The sequence below is a fragment of the Anguilla rostrata genome, chromosome 4, assembly GCF_018555375.3.
Source record: "Anguilla rostrata isolate EN2019 chromosome 4, ASM1855537v3, whole genome shotgun sequence".
Classification (NCBI taxonomy): domain Eukaryota; kingdom Metazoa; phylum Chordata; class Actinopteri; order Anguilliformes; family Anguillidae; genus Anguilla; species Anguilla rostrata.
The window spans coordinates 44,504,644-44,523,277 of record NC_057936.1 but is presented as its reverse complement, the minus strand read 5'-3'; the positions used below and the strand labels follow the sequence as shown (position 1 = coordinate 44,523,277).

General features: G+C 41.1%; 2 protein-coding genes across 6 annotated transcripts in view; both read right to left on the bottom strand.

Moving 5' to 3' along the window:
* The window catches only part of cnksr2a (connector enhancer of kinase suppressor of Ras 2a), a 323,355-nt gene that overhangs the window by 164,676 nt on the left and 140,045 nt on the right, over positions 1-18,634 (bottom strand). For all 5 annotated transcript variants that reach the window (XM_064332729.1, XM_064332730.1, XM_064332728.1 and 2 more), the window contains exon 8: positions 2,566-2,634. In XM_064332729.1, coding sequence (XP_064188799.1) covers positions 2,566-2,634 — 69 coding nt within the window. The remainder of the gene's footprint in view (positions 1-2,565; positions 2,635-18,634) is intronic.
* On the bottom strand, positions 5,379-7,061 carry LOC135254305 (general transcription factor II-I repeat domain-containing protein 2B-like). Its single transcript, XM_064334425.1, has 2 exons — positions 5,995-7,061; positions 5,379-5,816 (listed from the first exon to the last, which is right to left on the bottom strand). Exon 1 carries the CDS (start codon positions 7,030-7,032, stop codon positions 6,013-6,015), a length of 1,020 nt encoding a protein of 339 aa, XP_064190495.1. The 5' UTR covers positions 7,033-7,061; the 3' UTR covers positions 5,379-5,816; positions 5,995-6,012.

The window sequence follows — 18,634 nt, the reverse complement described above, 5'->3', positions numbered from 1 at the left end:
GATGAAACAAAAATGGAACTGTTTGGCCATAGTGATCAGTGCTATGTATGGAGAAAAAAGGGTGAGGCTTTTAATCCGAAGAACACCAACAAGGAACTCAAAACACTAGAAGAAAAACAAGAAACAAGAAAACAAGCAGGGGAACTCGAAACTCGAAACACTTAGCGAGGGCAGAACACAGGCAGATACACAAGGCAGGCAGAACACAAGAACACAAGTCAGGCAGAATATAGGTCAGGCAGAATACAGGCAGGGCAGAACACAAGCGGAACACACACAAGGAACCAGCACCCGAGTCAGGGAAACAAAGAACTTAAATAAACCAGACAATAACCAGACACAGGTGAACTCAATACATGATCAGACCAGAGAGGGAAGGGATAACGAGACAACCAGAAAACAATAATACAATTAAACACAAGGAAAAGCAATGAGGGAAAAAAACAGAACTACAAAACTGAAGTTTAAACTACAGTTACAGTGGGGTGGCTCGGTTTGAAAGCTCACCAGTTACATCTGTTGGTTAAAATGTGAACGCACTATAGGAGAACAGCAGGTCTGAGATCAGTGTTCTTTACCCTCATTGTGTGTAGAGTGACGTTCAACACTTGATGCTTCCAACTATCACAAGCTAACGGTACCTAGCAAGCCACCATTTCTTTAGTAGGCCAACTAACCTCGTTACAAACTGTGTTGTCACTTCTCGTCGGTAAGTACATTCTTTTTATATTAACTCAAGCATTGTGTAGGTAACGTTAAACTAGTAGCATAAATGTAATGTTCGATACATTCTAACCTTACATGACTTATTAATCGCCATAGAAATAACGACTTCACTTGTTTATTAATAACGTTAGCTTGATGACATTGATGTGCACGACAACGTCATCATTTAGCTAACTTAGCTAGCTAGCCAAACAGTCAGTAACACAGATACATAGATATTTTGTTGTTGTTGAAATGTGCCCAGCATTCCAAGACTGTACATTGTTGTAAGATTCAGTAGCCAATCAGTAGGCAGTGTTGTGCATATCCCGCTCTTACAGCTCGTTTCCAGCCCAAACCACTGCAAAGAGAGCAAACTTTTTTTTTTGTCATTGACATTTCCTTCTGACATCTACGACGGCAATCGCAACCACAACATTTGTTTCGCCTTTTTGTATAGCTATTTCCATGGATAAAATCGCATATATTATTATTTTTTATTGGTAAAAACATTTACTTCATATCCAGGGAGATAGCCAACTACTTGCATGTTACATGAAATGTGTAGCCATTTAGTAATACGATCTCATTTCAAGCTGGAAAATAACCCGTTAATCCAGAGAAATTGCTGAGTTGTCTTAGAATCTTTATTGCAACAGAATGTATCAAGGCTGGCAGCCCGGATACAATTTGTTGTGAGAGCTCGCCGTCCAGAACAAACACCTGAGAGAAGCTGCCTGCGTGCATGCCTCCCCCAAGGCGTTACGTCATTGTTTTGCAATGCGCAGCTGTCGTAAAAACATGCTGGCTTCGATAAGCGGAATCGATAAGCTCGGAGGCATACGATTCCAATGAATACGACAACTTGGAACTGGTTCTTGATTTCCATCTTCTATTTAAATGTGCCCAGCATTACAAGGCTTGTTGTAAGATTCAGTAGCCAATCAGGACTTGAATACACGTTTTTGTAGAGTGCAAAAACTTTGATATTATTTTATTTTATTTCTTTTGTTGTTGTTGAAAAGACAGCATTCCAAGACTGTACATTGTTGTCAAATTCTTTGTAAGACTCTGCTATGCTGTAAATAGCTGTTGATTTTATTTAAATTGAAAGTTGAATAAATGACTTATTCATAAAAACATTCACATTATGTAGTCATCTCCAGTCAGCTTTTAGCACTGACTTAATGTAGGGCCCTATGGAATCTGTGTTATAGCTTTTTTAAATTCTCAATTCCATGATTCCGTCCGTGATTCTTTTATCACATACAGGGCCCTACCTTAATGCTGCCATCTGTCGCTAGCCTGCTCCAGGCCCCCATCAAAAAAGACACTTGGCCGCCAGGCCGCCGGCCCCCGGCCCCCGTTAAAAGATACTTGCCACTGGGCCTAACAACTTTTCTGGGGGAAGCCCTGCACCAGTTCTGTCAGGAGGAATGGGCAAAAAATCCAGCAAAGTATTGTGAGGAGATTGATTCAAGTTAAGCAATTAAAAGGCAATGCCACCAAATACTAACAAAGTGTCTGTAAACTTTTGACCTATTGAAAATCTGATACAGTACATAAAAGCTGAAATAAATCTGTATCTTTAAATGACCTCTTATGGAGATAAAGTAGATACCCTAATTGACTTAACACAGGAAGTGTATGGTAACATGAAATATATGGAGTTACGAAAAATAGAGTTTAGCCTAGGTGTATGTAAACTTTTGGCCTCAACTGTGCTATGCACAAAAGTGACTTCCATTGATCTCCGTATATACACACACACACACACACGCACACACACGCTCCCTAAGGCTGTGTGCTCAGCAGTGCAGGGGAAGAGGAAAAATGATGGAAGAAAGCAGAGATACATACTACAGTCTGGTGGTTCACTTGGATCACCTCATCCCCTGCATGAATCTTCTTACATTGGTCAGCTGGGGACTGGACACATTAAAAATGCACTCATCAGAGGGTTAACACACACACACAAACACACACACACAAATGCATAAATAGACACAATACATAAATTAGAGGTGAAACACACATATATGGTTACCCCCAAAGTTATTGGTATAGATCAGCAAAAAAAGCTGTATAAAATACAACAGGTAATAAGCTATATTATATGCTCAAAAAAGGAAATTTTTATTATTTTATACCAATTCAATTGCTCAGAGAAAATGTTTCTTTTATAACATGTAAAACTATTATTTCCAAAAAAATTGGTGTCAAAATTATTTGAAATTTTTTTTGCTTTGTGCACCAATTATAACCCTACCGAGTGATCTTCTATTGGGTTTTATGAGATCAGAGAATGTATTGGGGAAATATTTGACTGGTACTCCATAAAGAATCAATTTCTAAGTCATTTACATTCATCATTCTCTGCTTTTGGAGTGCCCTCTTCAATTAAGATCACATATTTCTAGACTGAAGCCTGGAGGCTGATATGGCTATTGCAAAACAGGCCATTGCAATGTAATAACTTTGTCTTCTTTAATATAATAACTACCGAGTAATGTAATACAAACCTTGCATGGTTAACATAATAACTTTTGCCGGTTAATGTAATAACTTATTAGATTAACCCATGGTTACTACATTGTAACAACTTTTTTGATGAATAATGTTTACAAATTCTTTGACAAATAATACTTCAACCTTGTAATAATCTGCCAGAATAATGTCTATATGTCTGATTTCTATATGTCTGATTTCATATCTAATTAATGCCAGGTACCATTCCTGTGGTAGCCAAGGGTGGTCCAGCGGCCAAGGCCCTGGTTAATCGTAAACAGAGAAACGCAAAACCAAAAGCTGTTTTGCAAACCTACAAACGGCTTTGAATCATTAATGTTACAACCACAAACCACAACATTTGTGTTTTCAGAGTTGTAAAACCTGATTTGCGTCTTTTTGTGGTTGGAAACAATGGTTTGTGCTTGTAATTTGAACATGGAATTGCAAACTTGGGTCGCATTCAATTCAAAGCCATTTGTTGGTTTACATAACAGATTTTGGGTTTGTATGACAGTTTGGTTGAAAACCGCATTCTGCAAACAGGTGTAGTGACTTGTAAATTGAGAACTGAAAGCATAGTTATTTGTAATTGTAAAATGAGACTTGTATTTGCAAAACGTGACAATCACAAAATTATATGTACGAAACAGCTTTTGGCTTTGTACATCTCTATTTTACAAATCTTACAATGTTAAGTTTATATAGGCTATGATTTATTTTCAAGAAAATTTAGTTTCTGCCGGAGCTTTGTCCACATGGTGATCCCAAAGCTTAAGACTATTCTTCGCCAATCCCATGTACAGTAATGTATTGCATGTACCGAGTGCAACCAGGATGACCAGTTCTAATTGTGGGAGGAACAAAAAAATTTGACATAGCCCTATGAGTCACTTCAACTAATCTTTAACGTTCCTAATTTAATATGGAGCGAAAACATATGTACATTGCCTCCGACGCACTTACACACTACACTGCTTCCCTCTTCTAATTGCTGGCTAATCGAAAGCTATCGTATTGACAAAACTTGTTGAATTTAAAGTGTTATTTAAAATAGCTCTCTTATTAAAACTAGCTTGATTTATAAGCTAGCTGCTTGATTTATGCTTCAGGAAACCACAGAAAGGGGCAGGCATTGTCCATTAAAAGGCTATAAGCCAATCAGGAACTAATAATATATTTCAATCAAATTACTGATCATTTTTCAATCAAACTCTCTCACATATACTACTATTCGCTCTCACACAAACTATCATTCTCTCTCACAGATACAATTATTCTCTCTTACAAATACTTTTCTCTCACACAAACTATCATTCAATCTCACAAAGATACAATTATTCTCACAAATACTACTATTCTCTCTCACACAGACTACCATCCTCTCATAGATACTACCAGGGGTTAAATTGGGGGTGGACGCGGGTGAACGGCCTTTGGTAAATAAATAAATAATTTTGAACGGCAGTTTTACAAATAACTATGACGTAATTTCATCTATGGAACATTTTAAAGAGACATAAATAAACAGCCGCAACGAATGCCAGCTATTATTAACGACAACTTTGATTGCTTGAGCAAAATCAGCAGGTTGCTGGTCAGCAGCTAAGCTAGGATTGAATATTTCCCACATACATAACGTTTTATTCAAGCGGTGACTGGTGAGCTGAAAATTGGTGGGGCGCAAAACTTTCCTTTTCAATTTGACAGTTTAAGAAAGATGGATAAAGGAGGAAGAAGGGGAGGACAAAAGAGGAGGATGACTGAGTATTTTCGTGAGTAAAAACATTCTCAGCATTAATGACACTCAATAAACTTGAAATATTTTATGTAAAAGCATGCATCAATAGTATACATTCTTTTTAAAACATTGTTTTCCTTAATTACAATTATGTGCACAATACATTGAAGATACAACTATTTTGAGCTGAGATATTCATTGGTTTGTACCTTTTTTCACCAACCTCCCACTGGATCTCAGGGTCCACCCACCTCCCAAATCCCAATTTAACCCCTGGATACTACTTTCTCACACATACTACTATTCCCTCTTGCATACAATCATTATCTGTCACACAGACTATCATTCTCTCTCACACATACTATTACTCTATGACAGGGGTCCCCAAACTTTTTCCAGTGAGGGCCACATAACTTTTCCCTTCTCTGATGGGGGGCCAGGGTCAGTTTCTAACAGAAAAAGTGTGACAATCGCAGGGGTCCCTAAATGTAATCATTTATTGTTTTCCAGAAAACATGCTGACACTCCAGCGCACCACACATATCCAAATATTAATAACCCTTTCTGAGATCAAATAACCCTCTCTGGGTTCTTCACAGAATAAAATAACGCAGAAAATATATAGGCTAATAACACTATTTATGAAATCAATAAAAATCAAATAACCCTCTCTGGGTTCTTCACAGAAAGAAAGTTATGCTGTGCCGTGCACAATCATAGGTAAAAGTTCAACTTCACTTGTCAGAGCAGAATCTCAAATGTCTCTCAAAGTTCTTGTGTTCTTTCCTTATAATCCAGTTTTGTAGGTTCCATAGGCTAGCCCAGTAGACACCACTGTAGGCTCTCTCTCATCAACTTCCCTCTGAAAACCACAAAGCAAGCAGGCTAAGAAACCGAACTAAGTGATACAGCACCTACACAGCACAATACATTTCAATACCAGTATGGTTGTGGAGATGGATTTTATCCCAATAGATTTTATTATGATTATATTTGTTCATACTCAGAATGACTAATTTAAGTCAGAAAAGTGAGCTTACCTATGTACTGTATGTTCATCAGTGTGAATTGTGGGCCTGCATCTGGCTGGTGAGAAGTTGAATGTCCGGTTCCATTCTAGTCACAGCCAGTCTCAAACACTGATGCAAATGTTCATCTGTCAATCTTGATCTCGTTGGAGTTTTCAGGAGTTTCATGCGTGAAAAGGTTTGCTCGCAGATATACGTGCTGCCAAAAAGTGTGGACATCTTCATTGCGTGTTTTTTTATGTTAGGGTAGGTGTCATTTGGGAGGGCGGCATAGAAGTCAATGAGACTGTTGGGCTTGAATGCGTCTTTCAGAACATCACAGTTCTGTAACTCGGCCAGCTCAAACTGATAAGAAGGCTGGGCTTCATCGATGTCGGCAACAAAAGGGTTCTGAAAAAGACGGATTTCTTTTGCATGAACATGTAGTTCACGGAATCGTACACCGAACTCCGCCTTCAGCATTTCCAGTGCTTCCACACACTTTTCACCTGGGAACGCGACAGCTGGCTTCTCTGCAGAAAAGCTTTGGGTAGCAGGGAGATGGGTGAAGTTGTGCTTTTTCACTTGTTCCAAAACCAGCGCTAGTTTCACCTCAAATGCTTTTATGTGGGAATACATGTCGCAAATGAGTTTCCCCTTCCCTTGTAGCTGCAAGTTAAGGCCGTTCAGCATTTCTGTCACGTCTGTTAAAAATGCGAGGTGCCATTTCCATGCTGGGTCGATCAGCTCTGGGACCGTTTTGCCTTTTGACTGAAGAAATGCGTTAATTTCAGGTAGCAGCTCGTAAAAACGCCTCAAAACTTTGCCGCGGCTCAACCATCGGATCTCTGTGTAGTACAGCACATCTCCGTACGCAGACTCCAGTTCAGACAGGAATTGTTGGAACTGCCTGTGTTTAAGTCCATTTGCTCTGATGAAGTTTATGCACGATACCACAACCTTCATGACAGAATCCCACTTCAACACTTTGCAGCACAGCGCTTGCTGGTGAATTAGGCAGTGTACTTGTAGCGGGGCGGTGAGACCCCGTTCTTCCATCTCCCGGTTCATGCGTCCTATTAAACCCCGAGACGCGCCCACCATACTAGGGGCCCCGTCAGTCGTGATTCTGGCAAGCTTTGCCCAGTCCAGATCCAACTGTTGCATGGTTTGACATACTTTGTCGAAAATATCCTCCCCGGGCTGCCAGCTCCTCGCACATCTCAAAGTTTGCGGTAACTCCACAAATAAAAATAAGAAGCTCCGCGGTGTCCTGCACGTCCGTGCTCTCATCCAGTGCTAATGAAAAAAAGTCAAAATCTTTAGTCTTCTGCTGCAGCTGGGCATACACATTACCCCCAATTTCTTCAACGCGTCTGGTAATTGTACTTGCCGACAGACTCACGGCATTAAAGACATCTTTCTTCTCGGGACAGACCTCCTCCACGACAACATTCAAACATTTCTTGACAAACTCTCCTTCAGTGAAAGGTTTACCGCAGCTTGCTATCAGCTGAGCAACACGGAAGCTGGCCCGAACTGATGCTTGGTTCAGCTGAGTTTGCCGTACAAATGTAGTTTGCTGAGCTAACAGTCCAGTTTTTAGCTTTGAGATTTTTTCTGCTCGCATTTGGCCTTGCAAGCTAGCATACTTGTCTTTGTGACGGGATTCATAATGTCGGCGCAGGTTGTATTCTTTGAATACCGCCACCGTCTCTTGACAGACGAGACAAACAGCCTTTTCTTTGAATTGAACAAAAAAATAATCGTGTGTCCACTGCGGGTTAAATACCCTGCATTCTGAATCAATTTTTCTCTTACCCAACCTTTTTGCCATTATTCCGTTCTGGGGGGGGGGGGGGGTCACGTTCACGTTCTATGACTGGGGTATGGGTGGCCATAAGGGTAAAAACGTGCTGGGGCAAAGTGAGGTCGTAGTAGCATGGCCGGTAGTAGGGGGCCGGGTCAAATGTGGAGGCGGGCCGTAGTTTGGGGACCCCTGCTCTATGATGATGTGTGCGAGAGTATAATGGTGTATGTGAGAGTATGATGGTGTGTGTGAGAGACAGTAAGATGGCGTGTGAGAGAGAGTATACTGGTGTGCATGAGAGGAAGTATGATTTATGGCCTAAACAGCCTCGCATACACACACGCACGCACACACACACAAACACACACACATGCACACTCACACACACAGGCATACACAGTATTTGTATGGGGATATACCCCATAGTCCAGCGTTTCTCAAACTATTTTATCATAAGCCCCCCCAAGCAAAGGGGGCGTTGAGTCGCGCCCCCCTCCCCCCGTTGTTATTATTATTATTATTATTATTATCGTTATTATTATTATTATTATTGTTGTTATTAATAATAATAATAATAATAAAAGCCTAATAATTAATTTAAATCACTATACGTGCAACATACGGATGCATGAGACATAGGGCTTACCTTTCTTGTGTTTTTTAGTGACTTGGGTGGGCCTGCTTCCTCTGGCATAGCTTCTCAATACGAGGCTGCAGTTTTGAGATGGCCAGTCTTAGTTCTCGTTCAATATTCAAGTGCGCCCTGTACTTTGATTTTATTGAAGCAACGGCAGAGAACCCAATCTCGCACAGGTATGTACTGGCAAATGGAATCAATATGCTCATAGCTTTCTGGTTTAGAAGAGGATAATCTCACTCTGTGCTTCCCCAAAACTCGGTTAATGTCATGGCAGGGAACTGCAACTGAATCTGACGTCATGTCAATGTACTGCTCATCCAAAAGGCTGTTGAAATCGGCGGGACAGACTGTGGTGAATGGGCTTCTCAACCAGTCATAATTGTCAGCGCACGCAAAATATTTCTGAAAATGCGTTTTCAGAGATGAAACGTGGTTTTGAATACATTCTATTGCCTTGTACTGCAGCTCGTTGTTTTCCAGAAATGTTTGCAGGTTCGGGAACATGGCAAGATTGCCCTGGTCAAGTTTGCCACTCCACATCTCAAGTTTCCTTAGAAACAAATTTACCCGGTATGCGAGCTGGGGTATGTGAGTGTCAGTGCCCTGTAGTTGCATGTTCAGTGCGTTTAGCTTCTCAAAGATATCACTGAGATAAAGTCCTCGTCGAGAAATCTTTCAGCAAGCGCGTATTTTTCCCCCTCCAGAAAGAGTCGCACCTCATCTTTTAGCTCAAACACATGGCTCAACACTTTTCCGCGTGATAGCCACCGCGAATCACATAAAAACAACAACGCTCTGCGGTCAGCTCCCATTTAATCAGAGAGAGCGGCAAAAAGCCTAGCTTTCAAGGGCCTGGTTTTAATGTAGTTTGCAATGCTAACGACGGTTGTTGCTGGGACTGAATTCCTTTGAAGCTAGCACCTCCCTATGGATCATACAGTGTGTCAATGTAGCATCCGGTGCTTCTCTTCTGATCAGAGCCTGAAGTCCCTCGCGTTTGCCTGCCATTGCTTGAGCTCCGTCAGTACAGACACCAACACCGTCCTTACACTTAATATCAGCCTCCCGAAAAAACGTGTCGATGATTTTAAAAAGTTCAGGGGCTGTAGTTCTGTTCGAAATAGGTTTGCAAAAAAGCAAATCCTCATATAGCAATGTCTGATCAACATACCGAGCATATGCAATCAGATGACAATCTTTGCTGCTGTCTGTGGCTTCGTCCACTTGAAGCGCAAAGCTATTGCTGCGGAGCTTATTAACTAATTGCTCTTCCAAATCTTTCGCCAAATCAGTGATGCGTCGAGCAATTGTTCGGCACTTGCTTCACGAAGCATAGTGGAGACCATGTCAACAGCAGCTGGAAGAATTCCTCCGCGATGGTGTGCAGCTTCTTACACCTAGCTACACGGTACCCAACCTGGTAGGAAGCTAACAAGGCTTTGGCTGGAATTGATGCAATTTTCACAAAACGACTTTGCTGATCACGATACTCTTGTAGTTTTTTGGTGAAAAACTCCAGAGGCTTGCCAACATGATCATTATGTTTAGTTTCCAAATGTCGTCTCATTTTGTTTGATTTTAAACTGTCTGCTGCCAGAGTTTTTAAGCATAGTAGCTACACACACAGGCTTCTCCTCTCCCCTAACACGGTGCACGTGAACCCAAAAGCCAGGTATGAATCGTCATATTTTCTCGTTTTTGGTTTCGTCGCTTCTTCCTTTCCACTTGTTGATGGTGTTGCGTTGTTTCCTTCTGTTCTTCTTTTTGGCCCCATTAAAAACTTGTCCATTTTGTTTTTTGTTTTTCAAATGTAACTACACCACGGCACATTTAATTTTGCCACTTGACGTAGTTTTTATATTAATTTTACGCATGCGCTAAAAATAGGTCTAATCATTCGCTGGTGGTCGGTATTGACCATTGATGTCATTTTCCTACCGTTCTCCTTCTCATTGACAATGAAAATATACCCATTCATCAAATTAGATGGGAACATAAATTTATGATGTAAGAGGGGAGACCCAGAAAAGGCTGGCATTTGAACGAGCTTGCACGCTGGGACTCATCCTGTACTTCAAAGGACCCGAGAGCCTTGTGATAAAACAATAGGTTACTCGGACTTCCTCTGGATGAGCAGGTCATTTGGCTCTCTGGACTGTTACCCTCTGGACAAGACTGAGATAAGGGGAACTGGACTGGTTGTTTATGGTTGTGTGAGCAAGCCGTTGGCTCTCTGGAATGTTGCCATCTGGACACAACTAAGATAAGGGGAACTAGTCTCTTTGTCTAGGGTTGTGGGTGTGTGTGTGTTGGGTCCATTAAGGGTGAAAAGATCATCAGGCCTCTGGTCAAATGGTGGGGCAACTGCGCGGGACAGCACCACAGTGCCCTTATGTGGGCCCCTCTGCCATTACACTTTTTATTTCTTTTCTGGATCTGGACTCTAAACCATCTGTTTATCATATTCAAAAACCCTGTAAAACCTTACAAACCATGCACATGTTTTCATTATATTACTGTATTATGCCTTATGTAGTAATAACATGGATTGCATGTAAAATGGTTCAACAAAAGGGTATTTTCATGACAACTGCACCATAATATTTCATCCTCTGGACATTGGTATGGTATGGGCGTATTCAGGGAAATTGAAGAAATTGAATGAAATATGTTTCATACCAAATAACATTTAATAAAACATAGTTTCAGAAACTCAGGGAAAAACTATCACAATGGAATGTCCTCTCTGGTAATCATCTCCTTTTCCAAATTTCCCCACTAATTGTTTTAACAGCAGCCTCCAAATGGTGGGGGCCGAAATTCCAGATTTGATTCGGCCAGGTTAATTTATGGCAATGCCGCCTAGACCAAACGCGGGATTTGGCTTAAAAGGAAGGGAGACAAAGCAATCGAGGAAGATCGTAATCGACTTCCCACATTGCACATACTCTGTGCTCTGTGTGGAGCTAGACAAGGAAGATCGTAACCGACTTCCCACACTGCACTGTGTTCTGTGCGTAGCTGAACAGGGAAGATCGTAATCGACTTCCCACACTGCGCAGGCTCTGTGATTTCGTGTGTATCTAAACAGGCTGCATAAGAACTTTTTACTCTATATTTATGTTTTAAACCTTCCGTATTTTATAATTGATTGTGAATTTGAAGCTAATGACCTACCTGCCTGTCAAATAAATTCTTCTTATTTTTAACTTGCGTGGTCTTCATGACTCTAATCCATTTTATCTTCTTTTCAGCCAAAATTCCGATTAAATACTCAGGGGGACAATTATGACTAGGGCCTACTGATTAGGGGTCTAGTACAACGAACATCTTTAGTGAGGTCCTCAAGTTAGATAGGCGACCACGATCTGCCCGCTAACAGGATTGGTGTTGTATTGGTTCTGGTGTTTTGGCTTAAGAGGACCCATGGGCGTTATACGCCGGTTCTTGTCAAATTCGCCTTAAGGAGCCCGATAGATACACACTGTCCTGGGCTCATAACTATCTATGCACAAAGGAAGGCATGTATTATGGTGGTCAGCCTCCTACCCTCTGGGTGCTTCACCGAACTGAGATTTAACAATAGTGCTAAACCCGGGAGCATATATTGAGGAATGATGGCACAAGATAGAGTCGAGTGTAACCACGCCAAGTTCCATGTATAGTTAAAACCAAATTTTAAATTCTAATTTCATTTGGAGTCAGATTATTACGAGAGTAAAACCTAGTAACTGTTACGCTTACTTGCTATGGTCATGGATATATCTGATGTGTTGTTCCGCGCATTTGTGATTATTCTGATGCTCCCATTGGAATATTGACAGTCCGGCGACAAGTCAGATATATCTCTGATGACAACATAGCCCCGTTTACGAACGGAGAGTAACAAGAATGTTACTGGTCCGTTTCAGGCCAGTTTTAAGCGGGATATGAAGCAACGCCTTCATATCTGACCCGTGGCAACGAAACCAGTGCATTCTTAAGTATAATTGTACCCTGTTCTTACGAAGAGAGGAAAAATAACTAACATCTCCGGTTTTGAATCACACCAGCCAAGGGAAAACACGCGGTGCCTTCCCCTCCAGCTACAAACCCTCATTGGTCTAGCTGTGAGGTGTTTACAATGACATTATGTATATATTTTAAAAAAATCATTTTTCTATCTGTCCCAATTCTTTCACGTCTCCCCTGTGTATCTCTGGCCCCACAGTTTGGGAAACGCTGCCATAGTCAAAGAACTATAACAATAATATGATAATTCTTTGTGTGGCAGTTTTGTTATGTTGTACAATAATGTTATGTTGTTCTTAGATTCGATTGTGTTGTGATATAGCTCATATCATAGTCATTTCCTACAACAGAAATATTCATACGTAATTTCTTATCATTTCCACAGTTCAGGGCCAAGTTACTTGAAACAATTTGGTAGCATTGCTTTTTTTCCCCCTCTTTGCTTGTATAAACAGACTGCATTTATACAGTGCTTTTATCCAAAGTGCTTTGCTATTGATGCCTCTCATTCACCCATTCACACACACACTCACACTCACACACCAACGGTAAAAGGCTGCCATGCAAGGTACCAATCAGCTCATTGGGAGCAATTAGGGGTTGGTGTCTTGCTCAGGGACACTTCGACACGTCCAGTGCGGGGGATCGAACCAACAACCCTCCGACTGCAAGAAAACCGCTCTTACCTCCTGAGCTATGTTGCCCCGCTTTGGAATACAGCTTCATTTCTGGGAGGTAGGATAACCAATTGTAACTTGCCATTGTTTTGATATCAATACTTTTAATGGCAGGCCTAGATTTTGCCTGTTTGAATGAATGACTTATAGACAGTACTTTGTATGTGTGAGTAACTATGTATTTTTGTATGTTGAAAATGTGTTTATCATCAGATATCATAAAGCATCATCTCCAGAGGTTGTGGTGTCCAACCAATTCCAGCCCTTGCTGGAATTGGATCTGGCTCTTGACCCTGAGAGTGGGAGGACTGAGGAGCCACTGGGCACAGTGAAAGTAGAGGGTTCAGTTAGTAGGGGGGTAAACAGCATAGTCTGTTCGCATGAAAAAGAGTCTTGTACGGTATGTTGCCTGCCTGGTGCCCAGGTAGGAGATATCCTGGAGAGTGCAGACAAGCTCCTGGCCAGAGCAGGGAGGGATCCAGTGTTCATGGTTCACGTAGGAACCAATGACATAGGTAAAGGTAGATTTGAGGTTCTGCAGGACAAATTTGTGGAGTTACCAAAAAAGATTAGGAGCAGAACCTCCATGGTAGTTTTTTCTGGAATACTATTGGTACCACATGCAAGTAAAGGAAAGCAACATTTTATTTGAAGGTTTAACACGTAGCTACAAACCTGGTGTAGGAAAGAGGGGTACAGGTTTATGGGGCACTGGGACTTCTTCTGGGACAGGGATGACATGTAGAAGCGCGACAGGCTGCACCTGAACCAGAGGGGTACTGCTGCACTGGCCCAGTGTATGCTTAAGGTAGCACAAGATTATTTAAACTAGGGACTTGGGGGGCAGGGAGGTCAAAAAGTTAAAAAGGTAGGGAAGTGCAGACTGCCAGGGTGGAAGCTGTCAGGGCTTCCTATAATAGTGTGAACACTGATGAAGTCTTGTTAAAGCAAAGTTGTACTAAGGGTGGCTTGGGACGGTGGAGGGTGAGGGAACAGGAGAAGATGTGTAGATGTAATAATCTGAAATGTCTTTGCTTAAATGCTAGAAGTATAAAAAATAAATTTTTGGAACTTGAGGCTGCTATACATGGGGGGGTTATGACATAGTTGGGATTACAGAGAAATGGCTTGGAGATGAGGATGGGGATGAATATAATATAGAAGGGGGCAAACTCATTAGGAAGGATAGATCCAGTAAGAGAGGTGGGGGTGCAGCTCTCTATGTAAAAGAAAATTTTAATGTGCAGAAAATTCCAGAAATTGTCCAGCTTGTGCCTAGTGAAGATATTTGGATAAAGCTCATAGGGGAACATTACGGGCCTTACGGTAGGAGTGTGTTACAGGCCGCCAGCTTCAGACAGTAGTGTGAACTCAACGATCTTTGGAAAAATAAAACAAGCTTGTAAGGATTGTGAGACTATTATTATGGGTGACTTCCATTACCCTGCTATTAATTGGGAAATGATGACAAGACAAGGGAAAAGTGAGGAAGAATTTTTAGATGTTATAAATTACCTTTTTGGCACAGTATGTCAATCAGGCCACAACAGGGAAATCAATTCTGGATCTGGTGCTATATAATGATCCGGACAGAATTTGTAGCATAGAGGTAATTGAGCCACTTGGGACTTGCAATCATTCTGAAGTTAGATTTGATGTATGATGGCAAATTTTCAAGGCCTCCTCTATGGCTCATCATCATTTTAGATGAGCCAATTTCAACAAGATGCGAGAAAATTTAAGTAATATTGACTGGGTGAAACTTCTTAACTGCAAGACTGTGAATGAAAAGTGGGGTAGGTTCAAAAGGGCTATTCTTGAGGCGCAAAGTAACTTTATTCCAAAGGTAAGAAAAAGTAAGTTGAAGAAGTGCTCCCCCCAGTAGATAAACAAAGCCATACGGGAGAGTTTGAGAAAAAAAAAACAGTAGAAGATATGTAAAAATAACTGCACTGAGAGTAATAGGGCTGAATATTGTAATATGCGTGCTAAGGTTAAAAAAGATCTACGGGAAGCCAAGACAAATTGTCATAGAAGCAAAAATTAATCCTAAACGTTTCATTCAATACTGTAGTAGGAAAAGAAAAGTGAAAGAGGATATCAGGTGCATCAGAAATGAAGAAGGAGCACTGCTTTCTGAGAATAAAGACATTGCTGATGCCTTAAATAGTTATTTTGTTGAGAGTTTTACTACAGAAGAGGTTACTAATAGACTGGAAGGCATATCCAGTACTCGAATTACTTAAACTTACGACAAACAAGGCAGCAGGTCCTGATGGCATATACCCAAGAGTACTCAAAGAGTTAGCTGAGATCATTTTTAAACCACTGGCAGGTATTTTAGGCAGTCCTTAGAAACTGGATAAATACCTGAGGACTGGAAGCGTGGTATTATATTACCACGCTTCCAGTCCTCAGGTATTTCTCCAGTTTCTAAAGAGCTCAGGTTTGCATTTAAGGGAAGTCTAAAGAAACATTGAAAGAGAATATGCTTAACAGTTCTCCTGGTACCATCATCGGAGGGGAATCTGCTTGACAGTTCTCCTGATACCACATATGAGTATTTTGTAATTTCAGCATGCATCACTCGTCTCTTAGTGTTTCTTTTCTTTGTCTTTTCTTATAGAATAGCTATCTTCATTTGTCTTGTTTTGTTTATGCAATATTTACCTTTAACTGCCTATCCTTGGTCAGCAGTTATATTCATTATAAACTGTTTTCCCTTGTAAGTGCATCTAACATCCGTGGTTTGCATATATGCTGACCCGGTTGTGCATCTCTGTGAAGAACAGTGAATGTATTGGCCTTATATACGGTTTAGGGGTAACACCATAATTGGGTTACTCACTGGGCATTGTGATAGTTTCACTGACCGGAAGTGCAGCTGTTCTGGGACAGATTAGTTTCAGTGTCCCGATGGATCCTAGTATTATTTTACATAAATAGAAATTGGGTCATAGTCCGGGATATTTAGATAGTTAAACCCTTACAAGGCAGACCAGTGGGGGGAGGAGCTAGAGCAGCTAAGGGATCATGTAAGCAGGCAAGTTGATTCATATTAAGTATGTGTAGAGTCAGGTGGGGAGTGTGCTGCTGTGATTGCCCAGCCCAAAGGTGACCCTCTTCTATTAGAAATTTTCTTTTGATTAGCAGCAGCTGACTCAGTTCAACACAAGAGTAATATCAATGCAGACAACCTTGTAAATACAATAATGTTAATTAAATACAAAGAACCGAAAAGGGCAAAGCACAATTCACTACACTGAGATATAATACACTATGTGAGTGCATGTGTGTGTGTGTGAGAAGTGTTGGATGTTCTCCTACGAGTTGCGTACTGCAGACACGTGTTCCAGGAGAACAAAGGATCTGAGTATCAATGAAGGGGTTTTTGAAACTAGATAAATCTAGTGGCTAAACAATGGCACATGAAGCGTACCAAATAGATAAAGAATAACGGATATTTTACATTACAGGCATTTGGCATACACTCTTATCCAGAGCAACGTACAACAAAGTGTGTAACCATAACCAGGAACAAGTGTGTTGAAACCCTAGAGCAGGGGTCGGCAACCTTTACTATCAAAAGAGCCATTTTTGGCCAAAAATAAAAATAAAAAATCTGTCTGGAGCCGCAAAACATATTTGAGCCTTATAACGAAGGGAACTCAGATTATTAAATCTAAATTAGCCTATCAACACTACTAATAGGTCTAAATGAGCATTCATTAATATGTTTTTATCAGAATGCAGTGAGGACCCAAGTGCAAATGAGAGGCAGGACACACATGGCTACTCTGCAGTGGGCTATTTATGATTATTTGGTACTTTGCATTTCCATTACAACAATACCATGTTTTGTTGCATTTATGAAATAATAGAAATACAATAAAGAAAACTGTTTACATTTTTTGTTCTTTTCATTGTTCTATTACCAACAAAACACAAAACTGAACAATTGTGAAGTGGAGAAAAAATCCACTGGCATGTGTAGGCCTACTCTGAAATAGAGTAGCTATAAAGAGCTATGCAGGCCTACTTTGAGTCCTCCCCGTGTTTGTGCAAATGAATAAAATAAAAAGTAGCCTACTTTGATAATAAATAAAACATATAGCCTAATAGCTTTAAAAATAGTAAAAGTAAAAAATAGGCCAGTTTCAGTTTAATTTTGACTGAAATCCAGTTCAGTGCGAGGTAATCCTCTTCTTTTTTCCCTCAGCCACATACAGCAATCAACCCTCGGCCTTGAGCATAAAACACAACGATATCAGCTAAGGGTCATTCACTTCATTGACAAAATCACAACTTGCTAAAACAGATACTTTGTTGCAAAATAATATCCTATTAAAGGATAGCGTTCTCACCTGTTTAATGCGATTTCTGTTTCTGAACGTCACTGCAGATCTTCTCGATATCAGGGCTGTAAGATGTAACTTTGATCTTCACACAAGACTGCAGGCTCATCTGTCTGAGGCGGGAGCGATATTTGGATTTTATGTAGTTCATGCTTGAGAAAACCTGCTCACACAAATACATTGATCCATGGACAGGACTCCAAATGCATACTTCATGTTCATATAATGTCGGGAATAGCATTCCATGTTTCAAAAAGTTTGTCGGGTTTTGGGAGGTTTTCAATATCGCCCCATTTGTGGATTTGAGCGAGAATGGCCTTCTGACGGGCGACATCTTCGAGCACGGCTGTCAGGCTTTTGAACTTGGACACCCATAAGTCTTTGTCAGCTATGTCGGCCAGTTCAGTTTCAAGGTTGGGTTGACTTACTCCTGGGAATGCGGACATGTTCAACACGGATGGGTCAATGTCCAGGGGTGTGACCAGGAAGGATAGCGTAGTTTTTTCATTTCGGAACTTGCTGAATCTTTCCCCAAATCCAGTTTGCGTTCTAATGATCGCACGTTGTGAATAATCAGAATTTATGTGATTGTGTCCTTCTTTGAACTCTCTCTGGGAGGGGGAGTGAGAGAGCGTACCTCTCTGTACATCTCTGGCGAACACTGTCAACTTGCGCTCAAACACTAAAACATATTCCAGCATCTGCAGGGCGAGCCGTGCTTCCCTTTCCCTGGAGGCTTTTGTTCAGCCTGTTTAGGTAACTTGTCATGTCCACCATGAAGTGCAACTTTTCCAGCCAATCGGGATCTTCCAGTTCTGGATAGGTCAGGCCTTTGCTTTGCAGTAAAGTTTTCACATGTTCTACACAAGCGGCAAACCATTTCAGGACCTCCCCCCTGGATAGCCAGCGGACTCTGTCGACCTCATCTAGCAATGCACAGAACTGTCGGTGGTTTAAGCCTTTTGCCATTATTTTGTTCACTATCTGGATGACGAGGTTCATCACCTCCATACACTCGGGGGGGAATGTTTGAGCGCACAGTGCTTCTTGGTGCAAGATGCAGTGAACCGTAAGCAGCTTTCGATCCAACGACTTCTGTAATAAAGTCACAAACCCCTTCTGTGTCCCTCTCATACTAGGTGCCCCATCTGTAGCCACTGGCACCATGTGGCTGGTGTTT

Bases quoted from the DNA above. Each gene is read 5' to 3' on its own strand.
- LOC135254305 (XM_064334425.1), bottom strand. From the start codon at position 7,032: ATGAACCGGGAGATGGAAGAACGGGGTCTCACCGCCCCGCTACAAGTA.